At 34.9% G+C, this 17,669-nt stretch overlaps 1 protein-coding gene across 1 annotated transcript; it reads left to right on the top strand.

Annotated features, from left to right (window-relative positions):
- Positions 1-12,021: 12,021 nt before the first annotated feature.
- On the top strand, positions 12,022-15,931 carry LOC127549371 (granzyme-like protein 1). Its single transcript, XM_051977332.1, has 5 exons — positions 12,022-12,205; positions 12,768-12,918; positions 13,839-13,974; positions 14,221-14,472; positions 15,656-15,931. The coding sequence occupies exons 1-5, from the start codon at positions 12,148-12,150 to the stop codon at positions 15,803-15,805; spliced, it is 747 nt and encodes a 248-aa protein (XP_051833292.1). The 5' UTR covers positions 12,022-12,147; the 3' UTR covers positions 15,806-15,931.
- The last annotated feature ends 1,738 nt before the right edge of the window (positions 15,932-17,669 follow it).

The following is a 17,669-nucleotide window of genomic DNA, read 5'->3' on the forward strand; positions in this document are numbered from 1 at the left end:
GATGAATCTTATCATAGATGACAAGTCTTCTCATTTGTGTTCTTACCTAAAATCCCTACCCATTTGTCTTGCTTCTGTCCAGTTGCTGAAATGAATTTCTTTAATTATAGATCTATTTATATCACTGTATATAAAATACAGCAGCTCTCTAGAATCTCTTAGATAAATCATAAATCATTTTGCTTAATTTTGAAAAACTCTTTACAATGTGATCCTAAACTTTTTTTTCAAGTTCACTGCTGAGGATTTTCCCTCATGGACTCTTCGATTTAGTCTGACCTTCTCTCTGCTACTCACATAAGAAACTTCATCTTTACTTGCATTGGAATAAGAGATGAAATGGAAGCTGTCTTAGAGGTAGGAAAATATGGGGAGAAAGAGTCTTAGAGAAGTTAAGAAAGAAGACAGAATAATCAAGAAAGAAAGGATGTTTACAGGTGCTAACAGAAAATAAAGTATTCTGGAAGACAGGAGAATGAAGACTGAGAATAGGTGATTGGGTTTGACAATTAAGCAGTTACTGATGAATTTGGAGTGAGTAGTGAGGTACCGTGAGGATGGAAGCCAGGTTACAAAGGTAGAAGAAATAAATTAGTGAGGAAGGAGAAAATGGGAATGTAAATTATTTTAAAGTTATACAAAGAAGGAAAGATTAGAAATAAGATGAGAAATTGAGGCAAAAATATTTGGGGAGAAATTTTATTTATTTTCACATTATTTCTATAAATAATTTCAGCTTGTTTGTTGTATGCAGAACACCAGTAGAGAAAGAAAGCAGAAGATGAAAGAGATCTAAGGGTCTTAGTAGAATTGTGCTTCAAAGAAACCAAAAAAGAGAAAAAAGAACTATATGGCAAGCAAAAGAAATAAGGAAGTGCCCTCTTATTGGGGGAAATGGTTAAACAAACTATTATATAAATGTTATAGAATATTATTGGACCTAAAATGGTAAAATGGACAATTTCAAGGGAAACTGAGAAAACCTACATGAACTGATGCATAGTGAAATGAGCAGAAATAGGAGTACAATTTATACAATGATAATAATATTATAGAGAAAAATAACACTGAAAAACTCCAGCATGTTGATCAACCAACAAAAGAATAAAAATGAAATATGCCACTTACTTTCTGACAGAGAGGGAATGAATTTAAAATGCAGAAAAAGACATACTCTTTCAAATATGGCTACAGTGGAATTTTTTTTCCTGGACAATGTAGCTACATATGAAGAGTCTTTGAAATTTACTCAGTGGAGGAAGAGTGATAGGAGAAACATTAATTTTTTAAAATGCTGATTAATGGGGGAAAATGTACAAAACAGCAATAACAAAATAGTAAAGTCAGTGGTAGTCAGAAATATACCACAGGATTCTTCAATCTTAAATGGAGAATAAATTGCAAAGTAAAAGAGCAGTTTGATGTCTCTGTGGATAGAATCAGGAAGACTGACTCATCTTCTCATCTTCAAATCTAGCTTTAGACACTAGCTATGTGACCTTGGACAAGTCACTTAACCCTGTTTGCTTTGATTTCCTCCTCTATGAAATGACCTAGAGAAGGAAAGACAAAGCGATCCAGTATCTTTGCCAAGAAAACCTCAAATAGCATCACAAAAAGTCAGACATGACTCAAAACATTCAAAAACGGCAGATTGAAAGCAGAGCTGGACTGATAAAATTTAAATTCCTAGGAGGAAAGGAATGTTTAATTTTCCCCTGGAGTTTAGCAGAGTATGTGGAGGCTAATAGATATTTAATAAATATTTTTTAAAAGGTAATGTGTAGGATAGATAAAGGACTTGAAAAAAATGAAAATGGTAGTAGTAAGAGATTATGAATGACATTAGAGGTCTGAGAAACCTTTTAGGTAATTTATACCTAATAAGTATAAATTGTGTTATAATATTGTGTTATATGCTGTCACTTCATTAAGCTAAATGAAACAGAGCCTTCTGCTTCAAGGAGTTTCCAGTCTTGGGACTCTGCCCTGTCTCCCTGTGCTGATAACCTGTATCCTATAAGTAAAGATGATTAGCAATGACTCATTTAGGCTGTGGTTGAAATTTTGTCCCTTCAATCATTTTTGTATCATTTAAATGGTTTTGTGACTGAGCACTGATCCCCACTTTAGACATATATGGATGTAATCAAGAGGACTATGAGGTCACTTGAATACCTCCTCTCCTCCTTGTAGAGGCTACAAATTATGGGGATTTGGGGGGTAAAAGCAGCTCTTGCTTTAGATACCCTCTCTGGCAAGATGCATTTCCTCTTTCCCCTCTTAGTGATTTTGCTTCAATCTCCAAGTTCTAAGGCTGATAAGTTCTCTTATTTCTCATCACAAATAGTTTGTTTGACTAAAAAACCTCTCTCCTTCCTCTACTAAGTACCTAATTCTTCCAGACCTACTGTAGGTCATTGGTCTCAAACTGTTTCCTGAAGAGAATTGGTCTTGGAACAAGCCCGGAGTCATATTGAATTCACCTCACAAAAAAGAGAAATCCACTTTGGTAGTGGCAGCTGCTCTGTTTGAATCTAGGGGCTCAGGGGTTATGGGATCATAGATCATCTCCATAGAACTGGATTCTTTAAATTTCTATTTTATTCACTGTTTCTAGAATATCAGGATAATTTTCCTTGATAATTTCTTCATAAATGATGTCCAGGCTGTTTTTTTTATCATAACTTTCAGAAAAACCAATAATTTTTAAATGATCTCACTTGGATCTATCTTCCAGATCAGTTGTTTTTCCAAGAAGATATTTCACATTTTTTCTATTCTTCTTTTTTGTTTTGCTGTATTATATCTTGCTTTCTCATAAAGTCAATAGCTTCCATTTTCTCAAGTTTAGTTTTTAAAGAATATTTTTCTGAGTGAGCTTTTGTAACTGCTTTGGCAAAGCCAAATTTGCTTTTTAAGGCATTCTTCTCATTTGCTCTTTGTATTTCCTTTTGTGCACCACTTTCAATTCTTTTCCTAATTTTTTCTCTGCTTTTTTCACTTGATTTTCTTAATTTCTTGAGTACTTCCATGCCCTGAGTCTAATTCTTATTTTTCTTGAAGGCCTAGAATGTAAGAGCTTTGACTTTGTTATCATCTTCTGAGTAGGTGTTTTGATCTTCCTTGTCACCATGATAACTTTCTATGTTCAGAAACTATTTTGTTTGCTCATTTTTGTAAGCTATCACTCAGCTTTTAACCCTTTGTTAAAGTAGGGCTCTGTTTCCAGGGCACTGTCCCATGCTTCAGGGATTTTGTGCAGTTGTTTTCAGAGATCCTTCAAGGCCCCTGACCACAAGAACTCTTTTTCTCCCCTGGAATTGTCAGGAGTGTCCAGCCCTATTGTAGCTGTATGATGTACTATATTAGGAGAGGATTCTGGGAAGATGGGGGAGTAGGTTGGTAAATTTCAAGTTTTTCTGACTTCCCTCCCCAAATACAACAAATTTGTACCTCAGGGCAAACAGACTGGTGAAAAATCAAGAAGACTTGAGGCAGAACTAGGGTTCTCTTGATACAACCCCAAAAGATCTGAAGACAGACCCTGGCCCAGGATTAATCTGTTTGAAGTGCAAAGCTCTGGGCTAGCTCCCCAGAAACATCAAATGGACATTCTTTGGGCTAGCTGGTTATTACTGGACCCTCTGCAAGAACCACAGGGAATTTCACCTTCTGGACTGTTTGTCAAATGGGAGTTTCAGCCTGAGAAGACAAAGTGAACCTTGGATGATTGGGAGCACCAGGCCCAGCTGTGCTGCTGAGATGTGACTCTAGGTAAAAAAGGAACCAGCATCGGGTGAGTGCAGAAGCAGTGGGACAGGGGTACCATTGGCTGTGAGCATCTACAAGAGGGTGGACTTCTTTATTTGGGGTCCATGGAGAGCTGAAGCAAAGTTTGAGGTACCATTTGCCATTCCACTATTAGAGGTGCTTACACTATTATCTCTTATTAAAAAAATGAACTGGCAAAAAAGAAAGAATTCCACCATTGAAACAAATGAATTGAACAGTGAAGACCAGGGTTCATCTTCAGAGAAGGACATTTTAGGGGAAAAAAAAGCTTCTATCCCAGTGAAATTGCTCCCAGCACAGAGAGAATTTACAGAAGAACTCAAAAAAGAATTCAAAAATCGAATAAGAGACATTTAGGAAAACCTAAAGAAAAATATTTAAACCATCCAAGAAAAACAATAAAGATTATGAAAAAAGTAAATCAATTAGAAAAAGAGGTACAGAATCTCAGAAATGCAAATAACTCTTTGAAAATTAGAATCAGGCAAGGGAAAGCCAGAAAAGCTTTGAGAGACCAAGAAGTAACAAAACAAAGTATAAAAAATGAAAAAGTAGAACAGAATGTGAAACATCTTATAAGAAAAGTGACAGATCTTTTTTTTTAATATAGCTTTTTATTTACAAATATATGCATAGGTAATTTTTCAGCATTGACAGTTGCAAATCCTTTTGTTCCAACTTTTTCCCTCCTTCCCTCCACCCCTTCCCCCAGATGGCAGGTTGACCAATACATGTTAAAAATGTCAAAGTATAAGTTAAATACAATATATGTATACATGTCCAAACCGTTATTTTGCTGTATAAAAAGAATTGGACTTTGAAATAGCATACAATTAGCCTGTGAAGGAAATAAAAAATGCAGGCGGACAAAAATAGAGGGATTGGGAATTCTATGTAGTGGTTCATAGTCATCTACCAGAGTTCTTTCCCTGGGTGTAGCTGGTTCAGTTCATTATTGCTCTATTGGGACTGAGTTGGTTCATCTCATTGTTGAAGTGGGCCACGTCCATCAGAATTGATCATCATATAGTATTGTTGTTGAAGTAAATAATGATCTTCTGGTCCTGCTCATTTCCCTCAGCATCAGTTCATGTAAGTCTCTCTAGGCCTTTCTGAAATCATCCTGTTGGTCATTTCTTACTGAACAATAATATTCCATAATATTCATATATCACATTTTATTCAGCCATTCTTCAATTAATGGGCATCCACTCAGTTTCCAGTTTCTGGCCACTACAAAGAGGGCTGCCACAAACATTCTTGCACATACAGGTCCCTTTCCAAAAAGTGACAGATCTAGGGAACAGATTAAAAACAGAAAATATGAGAATAAACTGGACTGTCAGAAATTTGCATCTCAAAATAGAACTTTGACACAATAATGCATGAAATAATCCTAGAAAATTGTCCTGGAGTGATAGAACATGAGGCAAAAGTAGAAAAAGAAAATATTCACTGATCACATCAATGAGGCACTTTGTGGAAAAAATATAGGAATATTTTCCCCAAATTTTTAAACCTCCAGATCAAAGAGAATAAAAGAAAAAAAAAACAATTCAGGTATGTTGATACTACAATTAGAATTGTACAAGACTTAATTAATAGCTACAACCAAAGACTTCAGGTCCTGGAATCATATCTACAGATAGGGAAAAGAAGTAAGTCTGCGGCCCAAAATATCATATCTAGCAAAATTATCTATAATTTGGAATGAAAAGATGAACATTCAATGATTTTTCAGATTTTTAAGACTTTCTACCAATCAAATTTGAACTTAACAAAAAATTTAATGTATCAGAGCACTAGGAAAGCTCAATTTTAAGGAATTTAACATGGATAAATTGTTTAAATATGGACAAATAATTTGTTTTACATGTGTGTGTGATTTATATATGTAAGATTTATATAGGATACCTCAAAAGAAATATTGGCAGAATTAAGGTAAAAATGAGATGCAGAAGAATAGACACAGAGGCCTTTGAGGGAGGAGAAGGGCTCATAGTTCTGAAAACCTACTCATACTGGGAATGGGTTTAATAGGCATCCCTACATATGTACCATGCAGGGTCTACCACTCTTCAAAATCTATAAAGAAATAAGGTGGGAGGGATAGGTGGATGGGGAAGTAAAAGATGAGGGAAGAAGGCAAGGGAGGAATCCTGGGGTTGGGGAAGATTAAATAATAGTAAGCCAAGTTATGGAGCAGAATTTAAAGAAAAAGTCAGCAGGAATAGGAAAGACGTGTATGTATATCTGGGGTGCAGAAAACAAAAGAACCATTTACAGAAAAAATTAATAAAATGAAACTAAGAAAAGTATTGAACTAATAAAATAAATAAAATAAAAGAGTCGTTTTTATGAAAAAATCAATAAAAGAGATAGATAAAACTTTGGTTAATTTGATTAGAAAACCAAAGAACAAAACCCAAATTACTAGCATCAAAAATGAAAGGGGAAAACTTAGCACTAATGAAAAAGAAATTAAAGCTTGGTAGTAAATCTGACAATCTAACTGAAATACATAAATATCTAGAAAAACATAAATTGCTCAAATTAATAAGAGAGGAAATAACTTACCTAAATAGTCCCATTTTAGAAAAAGAAATTGAACAAGCCATCAATGAACTCTCTAAGAAAGACTCTCCAGGGTCAAATGGATTTACAAGTGAATTCTACCAAACATTTAGAGAACAATTAATTCTAATATTATGTAAAAAATAGGTGAAAAAGGAGTCCTGTCAAATTTTTTCTATGACAAAAATAAGGTACTGATATATAAATCAGGATGAACTTCACCTCCTCCCCCCCAAAAAAAGAAAAGTACAGACCAATCTTCCTAATGAATATTGATACAAAAATTTTAAGTAAAATTTTAGCAATGAGATCACAGCAATTTATCAGCAGGATAATCCACTATGACCAAATGGGATATATAGTAGGAATTCAGGGCTGGTTCAGTATCAGGAAAACTATTGTCATAGTCACCCTCATCAATAACAACACTAAAAGAAATCACATGATAATAGCAATAGATGCAGAAAAATATTTTGTCAAAATACATCACCAATACCTATTAAAAACACTAGAGAGAATAGGGATAAAGGGGGTTCTTCTTAAAATATTTAGCAATATCTATCTAAAACAGCAAACATCATTTGTAATGGAGAGAATCTGAAGTCATTCCCAATAAATCAGGGGTGAAATAAAGATTCCCATTATTACCACTGTTATTCAACATTGAATTAGAAATGTTGGTTTTAGCATTAAGAAAAAAAAAAGAAATTAAAGAAATTAGAATAGGCAACATGGAAATAAAGTCATCATTCTTTGCAAGTGATAGGATGATATACATAGAAAATCCTAGAAAATCAGACATGAATCTCAAATCAGCTTTAGCAAAGTTACAGGATATAAAATCAACCCACACAAATTGTCAACATTTCTCTAAATTACTGACAAAGCCCATCAGCAAGAGATAGAAAGATAAATTTAACATTCCTGTAGACCAAAAAATATTTAGGGATCTACCTGCCAAGACAAACCCAAGAATGATATGATCACAATTACAAAACTTTTCTTACACAAATTAAGTCAGATCTAAACAATTGGAAAAATATCAATTGCTCATGGGGGTAGGCCAAGTTAATATAATAAAAATACCTAAATTGATCTACTGATTCAGTGCCATACCAATCAAACTCCCAAAAGAACTAGAAGCAGAAAAAATAATTGAAGAACAAAATTAATGAAAAAATGCAAAGGATGGTGGCCTAGCAGGACCAGACCTAAAATTATTTTATAAAGCAGCAGTCATCAAAACTATTTGGTACTGGCTAAGAAGTACAGTAGTAGATCAGTGGAATAGAGGAGATACACATGATACAATATTCAAGGCCTATAGTAATCTAGTATTTGATAGACCCCTAAACTCCAGCTTCTGAAATAAGATCTCACTATTTGACAAAAATTACTGAGAAAATTGGAACATGTTAGAAACTCAGCATTGACCTACATTTCACAACCCATAATAGACACATGATTTGGGCATAAAGATCATACCATAAGCAAATTAGAAGAGTAAGAGATAATTTATTTATCACATCTTTGTAGAAGGGAAGAAGAACTAGAGAACATTATGAAATGCAAAATGGACAACTTAGATTACATTAAATAAAAAAGGTTTTGCAAAAACAAAACCAACAGAAAGAAGACTATAAGGAAGTACAAAGCTGGGAAAACATCTTTACAGTCAGTGTTTCTGATAAAGATCTCATTTTTAAAATATATAAAGAACTGTGTCAAACTTATAAGAATACAAATCATTCCCAATTGATAAATGGTAAAAGAATAGGAACAGGCAAATATGAACAGACCTTTTCTTAGAATGATATTTTTAAATGAAATAAAGAAACAGTGTGCATTAGATTATAAAAGAAAACAAATATTTTGAAATAGTTAACAATTGGTATCAATATTTTAAAAGTTCATGAACTTCAATTAAATGATGCTGAGTTATAAGAGGAAGTGGTCCTTAAAAACCCCAAATATTTAGAAGGTAAAAGGATCAAGTGAAATAATATTTTGAAAGTATTTAACACACTGCTCTCTATAGTGGACCCATAGTAACTTCAACATAAATTCTTACTCCCTTTCCCCCCAAAAGAATTAAAAGATCAAGAAGGAAATTGCAACCATTTAGAGACAAGCAGGAAATGTCCAATATACCCACATTACAACACTTGTTCTGTGACAAGCCAGTTTTTCATAGACTAATGAAAAACTGAAACCTTAAAAACCACCTGTATACCTGGATCTTTCAGTATCTTCCACTCCATCTTTCCACAAGTTTCTAGCTGGTTATGTATCCTTCTTACTGAAGTCTCCTCCTGCTTGCTTCCCAAGATCTGAATATAGCTCAAAGTTTGAGCACTCCTCATTTCCTTTAGGAATATCTGAGAGCTAGAAGACCAGGATTTGAGTTACTTTGACTGCACCTGGAGACTCTTTTATTAATGAAATATGTATCTCTAGCCTGGATTTTTGCCTTTGCTCAATATGTGTTTTTACTGATTTTTTAAAGAGAATAATAATTCTTTGCAACCAATAAAACTTTTCTATACAAGTGATTTTATTTGATTCAAACAACTACCTTGTGAGACAAAACTCTCTCTCTAACTCTAAGACTACCATGCTATTCACAGAGCTGTCATTCTCTGCACTATACACATGAGAAAATTGAGGCTAGAAGAGATCTAATTTTCCATCTGTAAAGCAATGGCACTTCAGCTGTGTTGTTTTATCCCACCCCAAAACCAGGCTTTTAAAAGGACAAAAAAAACTTGAACACTTCCATCAGCCTTCCAGTCTCTCCTTATCGGCATGAGAATTTTCTTTTTCATTTCTGGAGAAAACTTTAGTCTTTTGAGATCCTGCCTGTTCTGTTGTTCTATAATATTAGTCCATTATCAAGGAATGAGGACCTGGGGATGAAACATGGAATCACTCTCTATGGCAAGAGAAAGGAAGATCATTCTCTCCTTCACCAGAGCAGTTAAACTAGAATGGTTCTCCTATTTAAAAAGGGAACTTTGAATCCTTTGTAAAAGCAAAGGGAATCATAGCAAGACAGAAGTCCTGAGGTAGCATGACATAGGGCCAAAAGCACAGAGCCTAGACCTGGTTTCGAATTATGTCTGTTACTCATCACTAATGCCAATTTGAGCAATCCTTTTAACATTTATGGGCCTCTTTTGAAAAAGACAGGTTTTATGTCAAATTGCTTGCTGTCTTAGAGGAATGGGAAGTAAAAGAGGGATGAAGAAAAGAACAAAAGTCTTACAAAAATGAATCTTGAAAATGATCTTTACATGTATTTGGAAAAACAAAATGCTATTTTTTAATTAAAGTTTTTTATTTACAAAACATATGCATGGGTAATTTTTTCAGCATTGATCCTTGAAAAACCTTTTGTTTCAAATTTTCCCTTCCTTCCCCACACCCCCTCCCCAGCTGGCAGGTAGTCCAATACATGTTAAATATGTTAAAATACATGTTAAATACAATATAAGTGTACATATTTATACAGTTATCTTGCTGCACAAGAAAAATTCGATCAAGAAGAAAGAAAAAGAAAGAAGCAAGCAAATAACAGAGAGAGTGAGAAAAACCAAACAATATTAAGAAAAAAAAAGAAATTGAAAGGCTGGATACATTTTAAGAGCTATAATCTTAAGCTTTTTATGATCATGTGACTTTTATATCAGATAAATGCTTCTGTGTTTAAATGAAGAAAATGGTCTGGACATATATCTATGTAGGTGTGTTAAGTATGCATATGTGTGTGTGCCTATAATTAAAAAAATATAGATCTGAGAGTTTGTAATGGTTTATGTATGCTTCTTATCATCTATGGCGCTCGATAGAAAGAGTTCCAAGCTGGGATTCATGCTCATCTTCATGAATTCAAATTTGGTCTCAGACACTGGCTCTAGGACCCTGAGCAAGTCATTTACCCTGGTTTGTCTCAGTTTTCTCATCTGTGAACAGACTTAGAGAAGGAAATAGCAAAGCACTCCAGTATCTTTACCAAGAAAACTCCAAATGGAAAAAAAAACTCATGATGCATCAGATATGACCAAAAAAGACTGAATAACAACAAATTGAAAGTAGAACGAGGGTTAATCAAATTTACATTGCTTTGGGGCAGACATTACTCCAAATTTAATTTTTAATTTTTAATCTTCATGATGTCCGGTATCTACCACAGTGTTGGTAGGGAACATAGTTTAATAAATATTTAAGAAGCATTTTTTGTAAAAGGTAGTGAGAATGTGTTCTTGGTGGAATTGTGAAATGATTCAATCATTCTGGTAAGCTATTTGGAACTATGTACAAAGGACTACAAAACTGCCTATCTTTTGATCCAGCAGTGTCACTCTTAGGTCTGTATTCCAAAGAGATAATAAAAAAGGAAAGACGACCCACATATGCAAAAATGTTTGTAGCAGATGTTTTTGTGGTGGCAAGGAATTGGAAATTGAGTCTATAAGGAATGGTTGAATAAGTTATGGCATATGAATGTAATGGAATATTGTCGTTCTACAAGAAATGATGAGCAACCTGACTTCAGAAAAGCCTAGAAAGATTTAAATGAAGTAATGTAGAAGAAAGTGAGCAGAATCAGGAGAATATTTTACACAGGAATAGCAAGCTTATGTGTGATGGACTTGAGAATCTTCTCATTAATGTGGTTATCCAACAAAGTTCCATTAGATTTGAGATGGAAAATGTCATCTGCATCCAAAGAGAGCACTATGGAGATTGAATGTGAGTTGAAACATAATATTGTCACCCATTTTTGTTTGTTTTTCTTTCTCATAGTTTTTTTTTTCCCCTTTTAGTCTATTTTCTTGCACAATATGATAAATATGGGAATATCTTTAAAAGTTTTGAACATGTTTAATAAAAAAGAGTTCTGTTAGTGTAAAACACAAATTTTATTTTTGAGTGATCCATATTTGGAAATTTGTTTTTCTTCAAAATGTTTCTTGGCTTTTACTTATCTATTTTCTAATATATAGTCATTATATAATTTGATACCAATTTATTATTTCTTGCATTAGAAAATGGGCAAGAGAAATAAAAGAAACTAAATTTATAATGACTAGTTTTTCTCTCTGAGATCAGGCTGTGGAAACAATGAGAAAATTCACTTTTATAATTATCTATATAATTTTCTTACCTTTTTTTGCTATCTGGTATCTTGTCATTTGACTGCATATATAATGTAGGTATTAATTTATATTTCAAGTAATTAAAGAGAAAGTTAAAAGGTAGTGTGTGTGATAGATAAAGACTTGGAAAAATGAGAATAATAGTAAGGCAAAAGATACAGGTGGAAGGGTTGCGCTTGATAATAAGGCTGAGAGTGTTAATGACATTTAAGGGCTGAGAAACCCAATAGGTATCAATTATATACTGTACTAAAGGCTGCCAATTCCCTAATCTGAGTGCAAGACAGCCTTTTGCGTCAAGAGTTTGTAACCTTGGGACTCTTTCTAGTTTCTCTCTCCCATCACTCTACATCCTATTGGTAAATGTCATTAGCAGTGACTCATTCAGGCTGTGGTTGAAACCTTGGTTCTTCAATTATGTTTGTTTTATCTAACCCAAAGATTTGTATCATTTAAATGGTTTTGTGACTAAGCACTGGTATCCATCTTCAATGTACATAGACCTAATTAGGAGGACTGTGAGGTTATGTGCCCACCTCTTCTCCTTCTCTTGTAGAGGCCATAAATTCTGGGGATTCAGAGGTAAAAGCAACTTGCTTTGTCTACCCTCTCTGGCAAGATGTATTTCCTGTTTCCCCTCTTAGTGACTTTGCTTCAATCTCCTGGTGCTACAGCTGGTGAGTTCTCCTATTTCCTCATCCTCAATAGTTTGAATTTCTCCAAAAATGCTCTACTTCTTCCCCTGCTAAATACCTAATCCTTCCAGACCTACTGTAGATGTTTGGCCTCCAAACTTCTGTGAGTAGTTTTCTTCTTGGACCATTCACAGAGTCATGCTGAATTTACCTCAGGAAAAAAAAATAGGGAATATTGGGTGAGCATTTTCCAAAGATTTGTGAGCATGTATCTGTCTGAAAAATTAGTCTTGTCATTTTAAACTTTAAACTTTGCTTGTTTGAAGTAGAATTGGTTCAGACAAATGATTGCCATTTCCCTTTTTTGGGAGCAGAAAAAATGGGTTCTCTAGAGGAAATTTATTACTCAAATCATCTGGGAGACTCAGTAACCCAGAATCTTAGTCACTTGGATTCTACAACAGAACTTGTCATTCTACCTCCCATTCCTTTTAGCCTTCTTTAAATCCCAGATCATTTGTCAATCTTGGTCTAATTTTAAGAGAATGTCAGAATATGGGGATAGTCCCTCTCCTAAGATTTACAATGGAATTTTTTTCTATAGGTGAGATCATTGGAGGCCATGAGTCAAAGCCCCATTCCCGGCCATACATGGCATTTGTGACTTTCAACAACAAAGATGGAAAAAAACATAGATGTGGTGCTTTCTTGGTTCGAGAAGACTTTTTGCTTACTGCAGCTCACTGCAGGGGAAGGTAAGCCATCAGATCAGGGGCCCTACCCTTTGCCTTTGACAGCCCTGCAGGCTTTGAATGGGGACAATAGGTAGTCTAGGAGAGATCCTAAAATATAAGCTCCTCTCATCCCTTCACAAAGAAGGAACCTCATGAGCCCTTCAGAGATTAACCTGGTACCTTCTCTACATCCTGTTGCCCTAACATGAGGCATTTATAGGTAGTTTCGTTTCTTTATGAGGATGAATCTATGGCCCATTATGTGGGCTATCCTAAAGACTGAGAAAGATCTTATGCTGAAGAAACTTTTCCTACTGGGATAGCAAAGTTCAGATAAGGAAAGGAAAGGAATAGTTATGTCTATAATACCTATTACATACTAGGAACTATGCTAATTATATCTCATTTGATCCTCATAACTGATCTGTGTGAGGTACATTATCCTGCTATCTCTATTTTACAGATTTGAAATCAGTCAAATTTTGACAATTTACAAACTTTTCTTAGGACCTCTATGATCCTGAAAACTTCTGAGTCTCAAAATTTGGACCAAAGGGGAGCATTCCCTATGGGAAAGGACATTCAGTAATGCAAGTTCAGTCCTTTCCTGTCTGGACCTCATTTACTTCAGTGGAGGCAGCTGCCGGGTTTCTTTGGCTCTGTCTGAATCTGAGATCTGGGGGCTCAGAGATATGGCATCACAGATCACCTCCATAGAACGGGAAAGGACCTTAGAGGTTAACTAATCCAACCTGTTCTTTAGCCAGATTAAGAACCTGATATCCAGAGAAGTTTATGGTCTTGGACAATGTCAGAAAGAAGTAGAAATGGGATGCATTTTGAGTGTAAATATGATTCTCTTTCCTCTTCACTAGGCTGCCTGTCTCTTTGAGAATTTTCTAGGAATTTCATGTCTGTGACTTCTATTATCTTCTTTGTAGTTCCACAATAATCATTCTGGGAGCACATAACATCAAGGAGCCAGAAAAGACCCAGCAGAGAATTCCTGTGCTCAGAGCTATTCCCCATCCTCGATTTAACAAGCAGACCGGCAAAAATGATATTATGTTGCTTCAGGTTGTAGCCCCTTCTAGAACATATATACTCTGGCTCACCAGAAAGGAAAGTCTCTTTGATTTCTTTTCTACGATCTACCGTTCTCTCTTCTCACACTTCCTTCATCTCTTTATTCAGTAGCCAAGAAGTTGTAGTTCTAGTGGGTTACTAGCACTGGGTGTCTGGGAGGTGAGGAGACGGGCTCTGTGGGTGCTCTCTTGGGGATGGGGCTGCTGAGATCTGGAATCTTCTTCCTTTTTGTGACAGCTGGAGAAGAAGGCCAAGCTAAATGGAGCTGTGAAGGTCTTAGACTTGCCGAGGAATAAGGGCAGGGTGAGGCCTGGGATGGCATGTATTGTGACAGGCTGGGGGAGTACCCTTGCAGAGAAATACCCAAATACACTGCAGGAGGTGGATTTAACAGTGAGAAAAGATAAGGAGTGCCAAAACTTCAAATACTACAATAGGTCTACCCAGATATGTGCTGGAGATCCTAAAACAAGAAATGCTTCTTTTCAGGTAATTCAATTTCATTACTTTTTAAAAAACTGATTTGATGATAAACAGGTAGATTTCAGAAAAATCTGGAATACTTGTACAAATTGATGCCAAAAAATGTGAAGAACCAGGAAAACATTTTACAAAGTATGAAAAAAATCTGTGTGATAATCAGCTATGAATGAGTCAGCTTTTCTCAGCAATACAATGATCCAGCACAAGTACAACACGACTATCTTTATCTAGATAAAGAACTTATGAACTCTAAGACCAGATCAAAGCATTTTTTCACTCCTTTATTCTTTCTCATGGTTTCTTTTTTTCTTTTAATCTGTTTCTTCTTTTACAACTGTGACCAAGATGGAAATATGTTTCACATAATAACACATGTAATAAACTATGTCAAACTGCCTATTATATTTGGAAGAAAGGAGGGAAGAAAAGAAGGGAAAACATTTGAAACTCAAAACCTTGTAAAAATGAATGCTAACAATTTTCTTGGCATGTTACTGGGGGGAAAATAAAATATTATTTAAAATAAAAAAAACTGATTTGAACATATTTCGAAAAGGTCAGAATATTAAGTAGAAAGGGTTTTTCAAGGGAAATGAGATGATTTCTTCATAATGCAGTTTGCAAAAGTAATTAGGAAGAGCGTGGTGTAGCTGAGGAAGTGCAGGACCTGGAGTAAGAAGAAATTCAGCCTCAGACACTTAATAGCTATATAGCACAGAGAAAGTCATTTAATCTCTCCTAGCCACAGTTTTCTCTTCTGTAATATTAGGATAACAATTTTTCCGATGTCTGGGGATCATTGTGAAGATAAAATGAGATATTTGTAAAGGACTTTTGAAACCTTAAAATCCTGCTATTGTTGCTCTTTTTCTTATTTTTGTTGTTGAATTATGCTTGTTCCTCCTTTAAAACATGGTTGTATAAATGTACACATTTGGGTAAATGTAAGGTATTCTCAGCGCAACTTAAAATGAAGTAACTATTGGAAAGAGTGTGAGAGATGAATGACTTCTTAATAAATTAAAAGGGGAACTAGAATCCATAAGAACTTGAAAATCCATGGTTTGTTCCAAGACTCTCCACACCTGTTTGGGACACAATACCTTGGTTCTCCTTTAAATAAAGATAAATAATTAATGGGTTCGGAAGGAGTGGTTCTGCTTAACTGTCAATCTTCTGTGTCCTTTAGGGGGACTCTGGAGGTCCTTTAGTGTGTGGTAAAGTGGCCCAGGGCATTGTCTCCTATGGAAACCCCGATGGGAGAAATCCTCGTGTCTATACTCGGATCTCCAGCTTCTTATCATGGATCAAGAAAACAATGAATGCTCATGAGTACTAAGCATCAAGAATCATCATCTCTGATAACCAGAAGTGCTCTCTGGATGTAGAGCCTAAAGCTAAGAGGGTGTGTGGAAAAGAAGAGGGATCATATCGCAATAAACCTGAATGCTAATTTGCAGTTGTAGCCATTCTTTTTTCTCTTTATTTTTCATCATCTCTGGGTCTATAACACATTACTAACAGAAATGTTCATATTAATTATAAAGCAATATGGCCTGAAGAATATTAAAAATAATATAAAATCCATGTCACTTTAATTACATTAGATGATAAAGAGACCTTCATAGTAACACATATTGTTATTAATATTAGGGAAAAACTTTAGACAGAGGAATAGAGACTTTGTGAAAATTGATCTTTTGATCAACAAAGAAGTCCTGCCATATTTTTGGCTAGGTCTTGTTAACAGTCAAGTACCTAAGTACATATTTATCAGTCCCCTGTACTTTTACCCCTCAAAGCTACTACCAGGATAATTTATTTAAGACCAATATTCAGTCATAGTGTCACTCATATTCCTCTTATGTACAAGGAAGGGAAGGGGAAAAAAAAAGAAGGGAAGAAAAATAAAGGGAAGTGAAGATAAAGGATGGAAGTACAGGGAAGCAAAAGGAAAGGAAAAAAAGGGGAAGGGAAGAAAAACCAAGCTAAGGGAATGAATGCTAATGGAAAGGAAGGGAAAAGAAAGGAAAGGAAGAAGGGAAATAAGCATTTAGTAAATATTTACTATATACTAAGCAGGCATTATGCTGAGTCCTTTCCATAAATTATTTTATTTAATCCTTAAAATAATACTCAGAGTCAGGTCTTGTTTTGCTGTGCAGAACTCCAATTAACAGATAAGGAAACAGAGGCAGACAGAAATTAAGTGATTTGCTTAGTTTGATCCAACTAAGTGTCTGAAGCTAGATTTAAAATCTTATCCAGGCTTAGAACTCTATCCACTGCACCATCAAGCTGCTTCTATCAATACTTCCAATGATTTTCCTCCTACTAATTCTATTAATCCTTTAGAAAGCATAGCAGTCATTTCTTTCTACCTAGCCCCCATATCCTCTGTAGAAGCAAAGGAAAGAGTTTTGTGTAAACATGACTGAAATTTTATTTTGGTTTTCATGTATCCCCCACCTCTCTACCGTGTACAGAGATGTGTTACACTTTTATTTTACAGGACTAAATTGGTTCACTTCAATTAATCTGATTGCAACAACTTTTGATTATGATTTTCATTTTTGTGATTATTGTCATTGTTCATAGCATTTTCCTTCTTCTGTTTGGCTGTCTTTATATCACCTTACAAGATTTCCCTTGTTTCTCCAAATTCTTCATATTTGGTTTTTCTTACAAGACAGCAATCCAGGACATTCATATACCACAGTTTGTATATTCCTCAAATGAAAACAATTCCTCAGTTTTATCCCTTCCAAACACAATACTATTCATAATTTATTTATTGGCTCAATGGTTAGGTTAAGCAAAAGGCTTAATCATATTAGAAGACAGTATTAGTAAAATCAGTTTTTTTGTCCTTTGTATTACAAAACCTGTGGCAAAATCAAATGCCAATGTTGGAGTATGTTTCCCTGAATTTTAAGTCTTCCAGATTGCAAGAATTAGGCAAGCAAGAAAGTTCATTTGCTTAATAAAAGTATTCTAACTTTACACATTGTAGAGGCAGAGAAATACCAATCATATTATTTAACTCATGAGAATTATTAATTATTATTATCGTGAGCATAAAGGACTACTAGTACCGTGGATCAAATATCAATCCTGGAGTCAGAATAGACCTGAATTCAAAGTTTTCTTAGATACTTACCCATTATGTAGCTATGTGCAAGCCATTTCACTTCTCTCAACTG

This window comes from Antechinus flavipes, chromosome 2, assembly GCF_016432865.1.
Source record: "Antechinus flavipes isolate AdamAnt ecotype Samford, QLD, Australia chromosome 2, AdamAnt_v2, whole genome shotgun sequence".
In the NCBI taxonomy this organism is placed as follows: domain Eukaryota; kingdom Metazoa; phylum Chordata; class Mammalia; order Dasyuromorphia; family Dasyuridae; genus Antechinus; species Antechinus flavipes.

Bases quoted from the DNA above. Each gene is read 5' to 3' on its own strand.
- LOC127549371 (XM_051977332.1), top strand. From the start codon at position 12,148: ATGTATTTCCTGTTTCCCCTCTTAGTGACTTTGCTTCAATCTCCTGGT. The intron at 12,206-12,767 runs GTGAGTTCTCCT...TTTTTTCTATAG, and splicing joins ATCTCCTGGTGCTACAGCTG to GTGAGATCATTGGAGGCCAT. The intron at 14,473-15,655 runs GTAATTCAATTT...TGTGTCCTTTAG, and splicing joins CAAGAAATGCTTCTTTTCAG to GGGGACTCTGGAGGTCCTTT.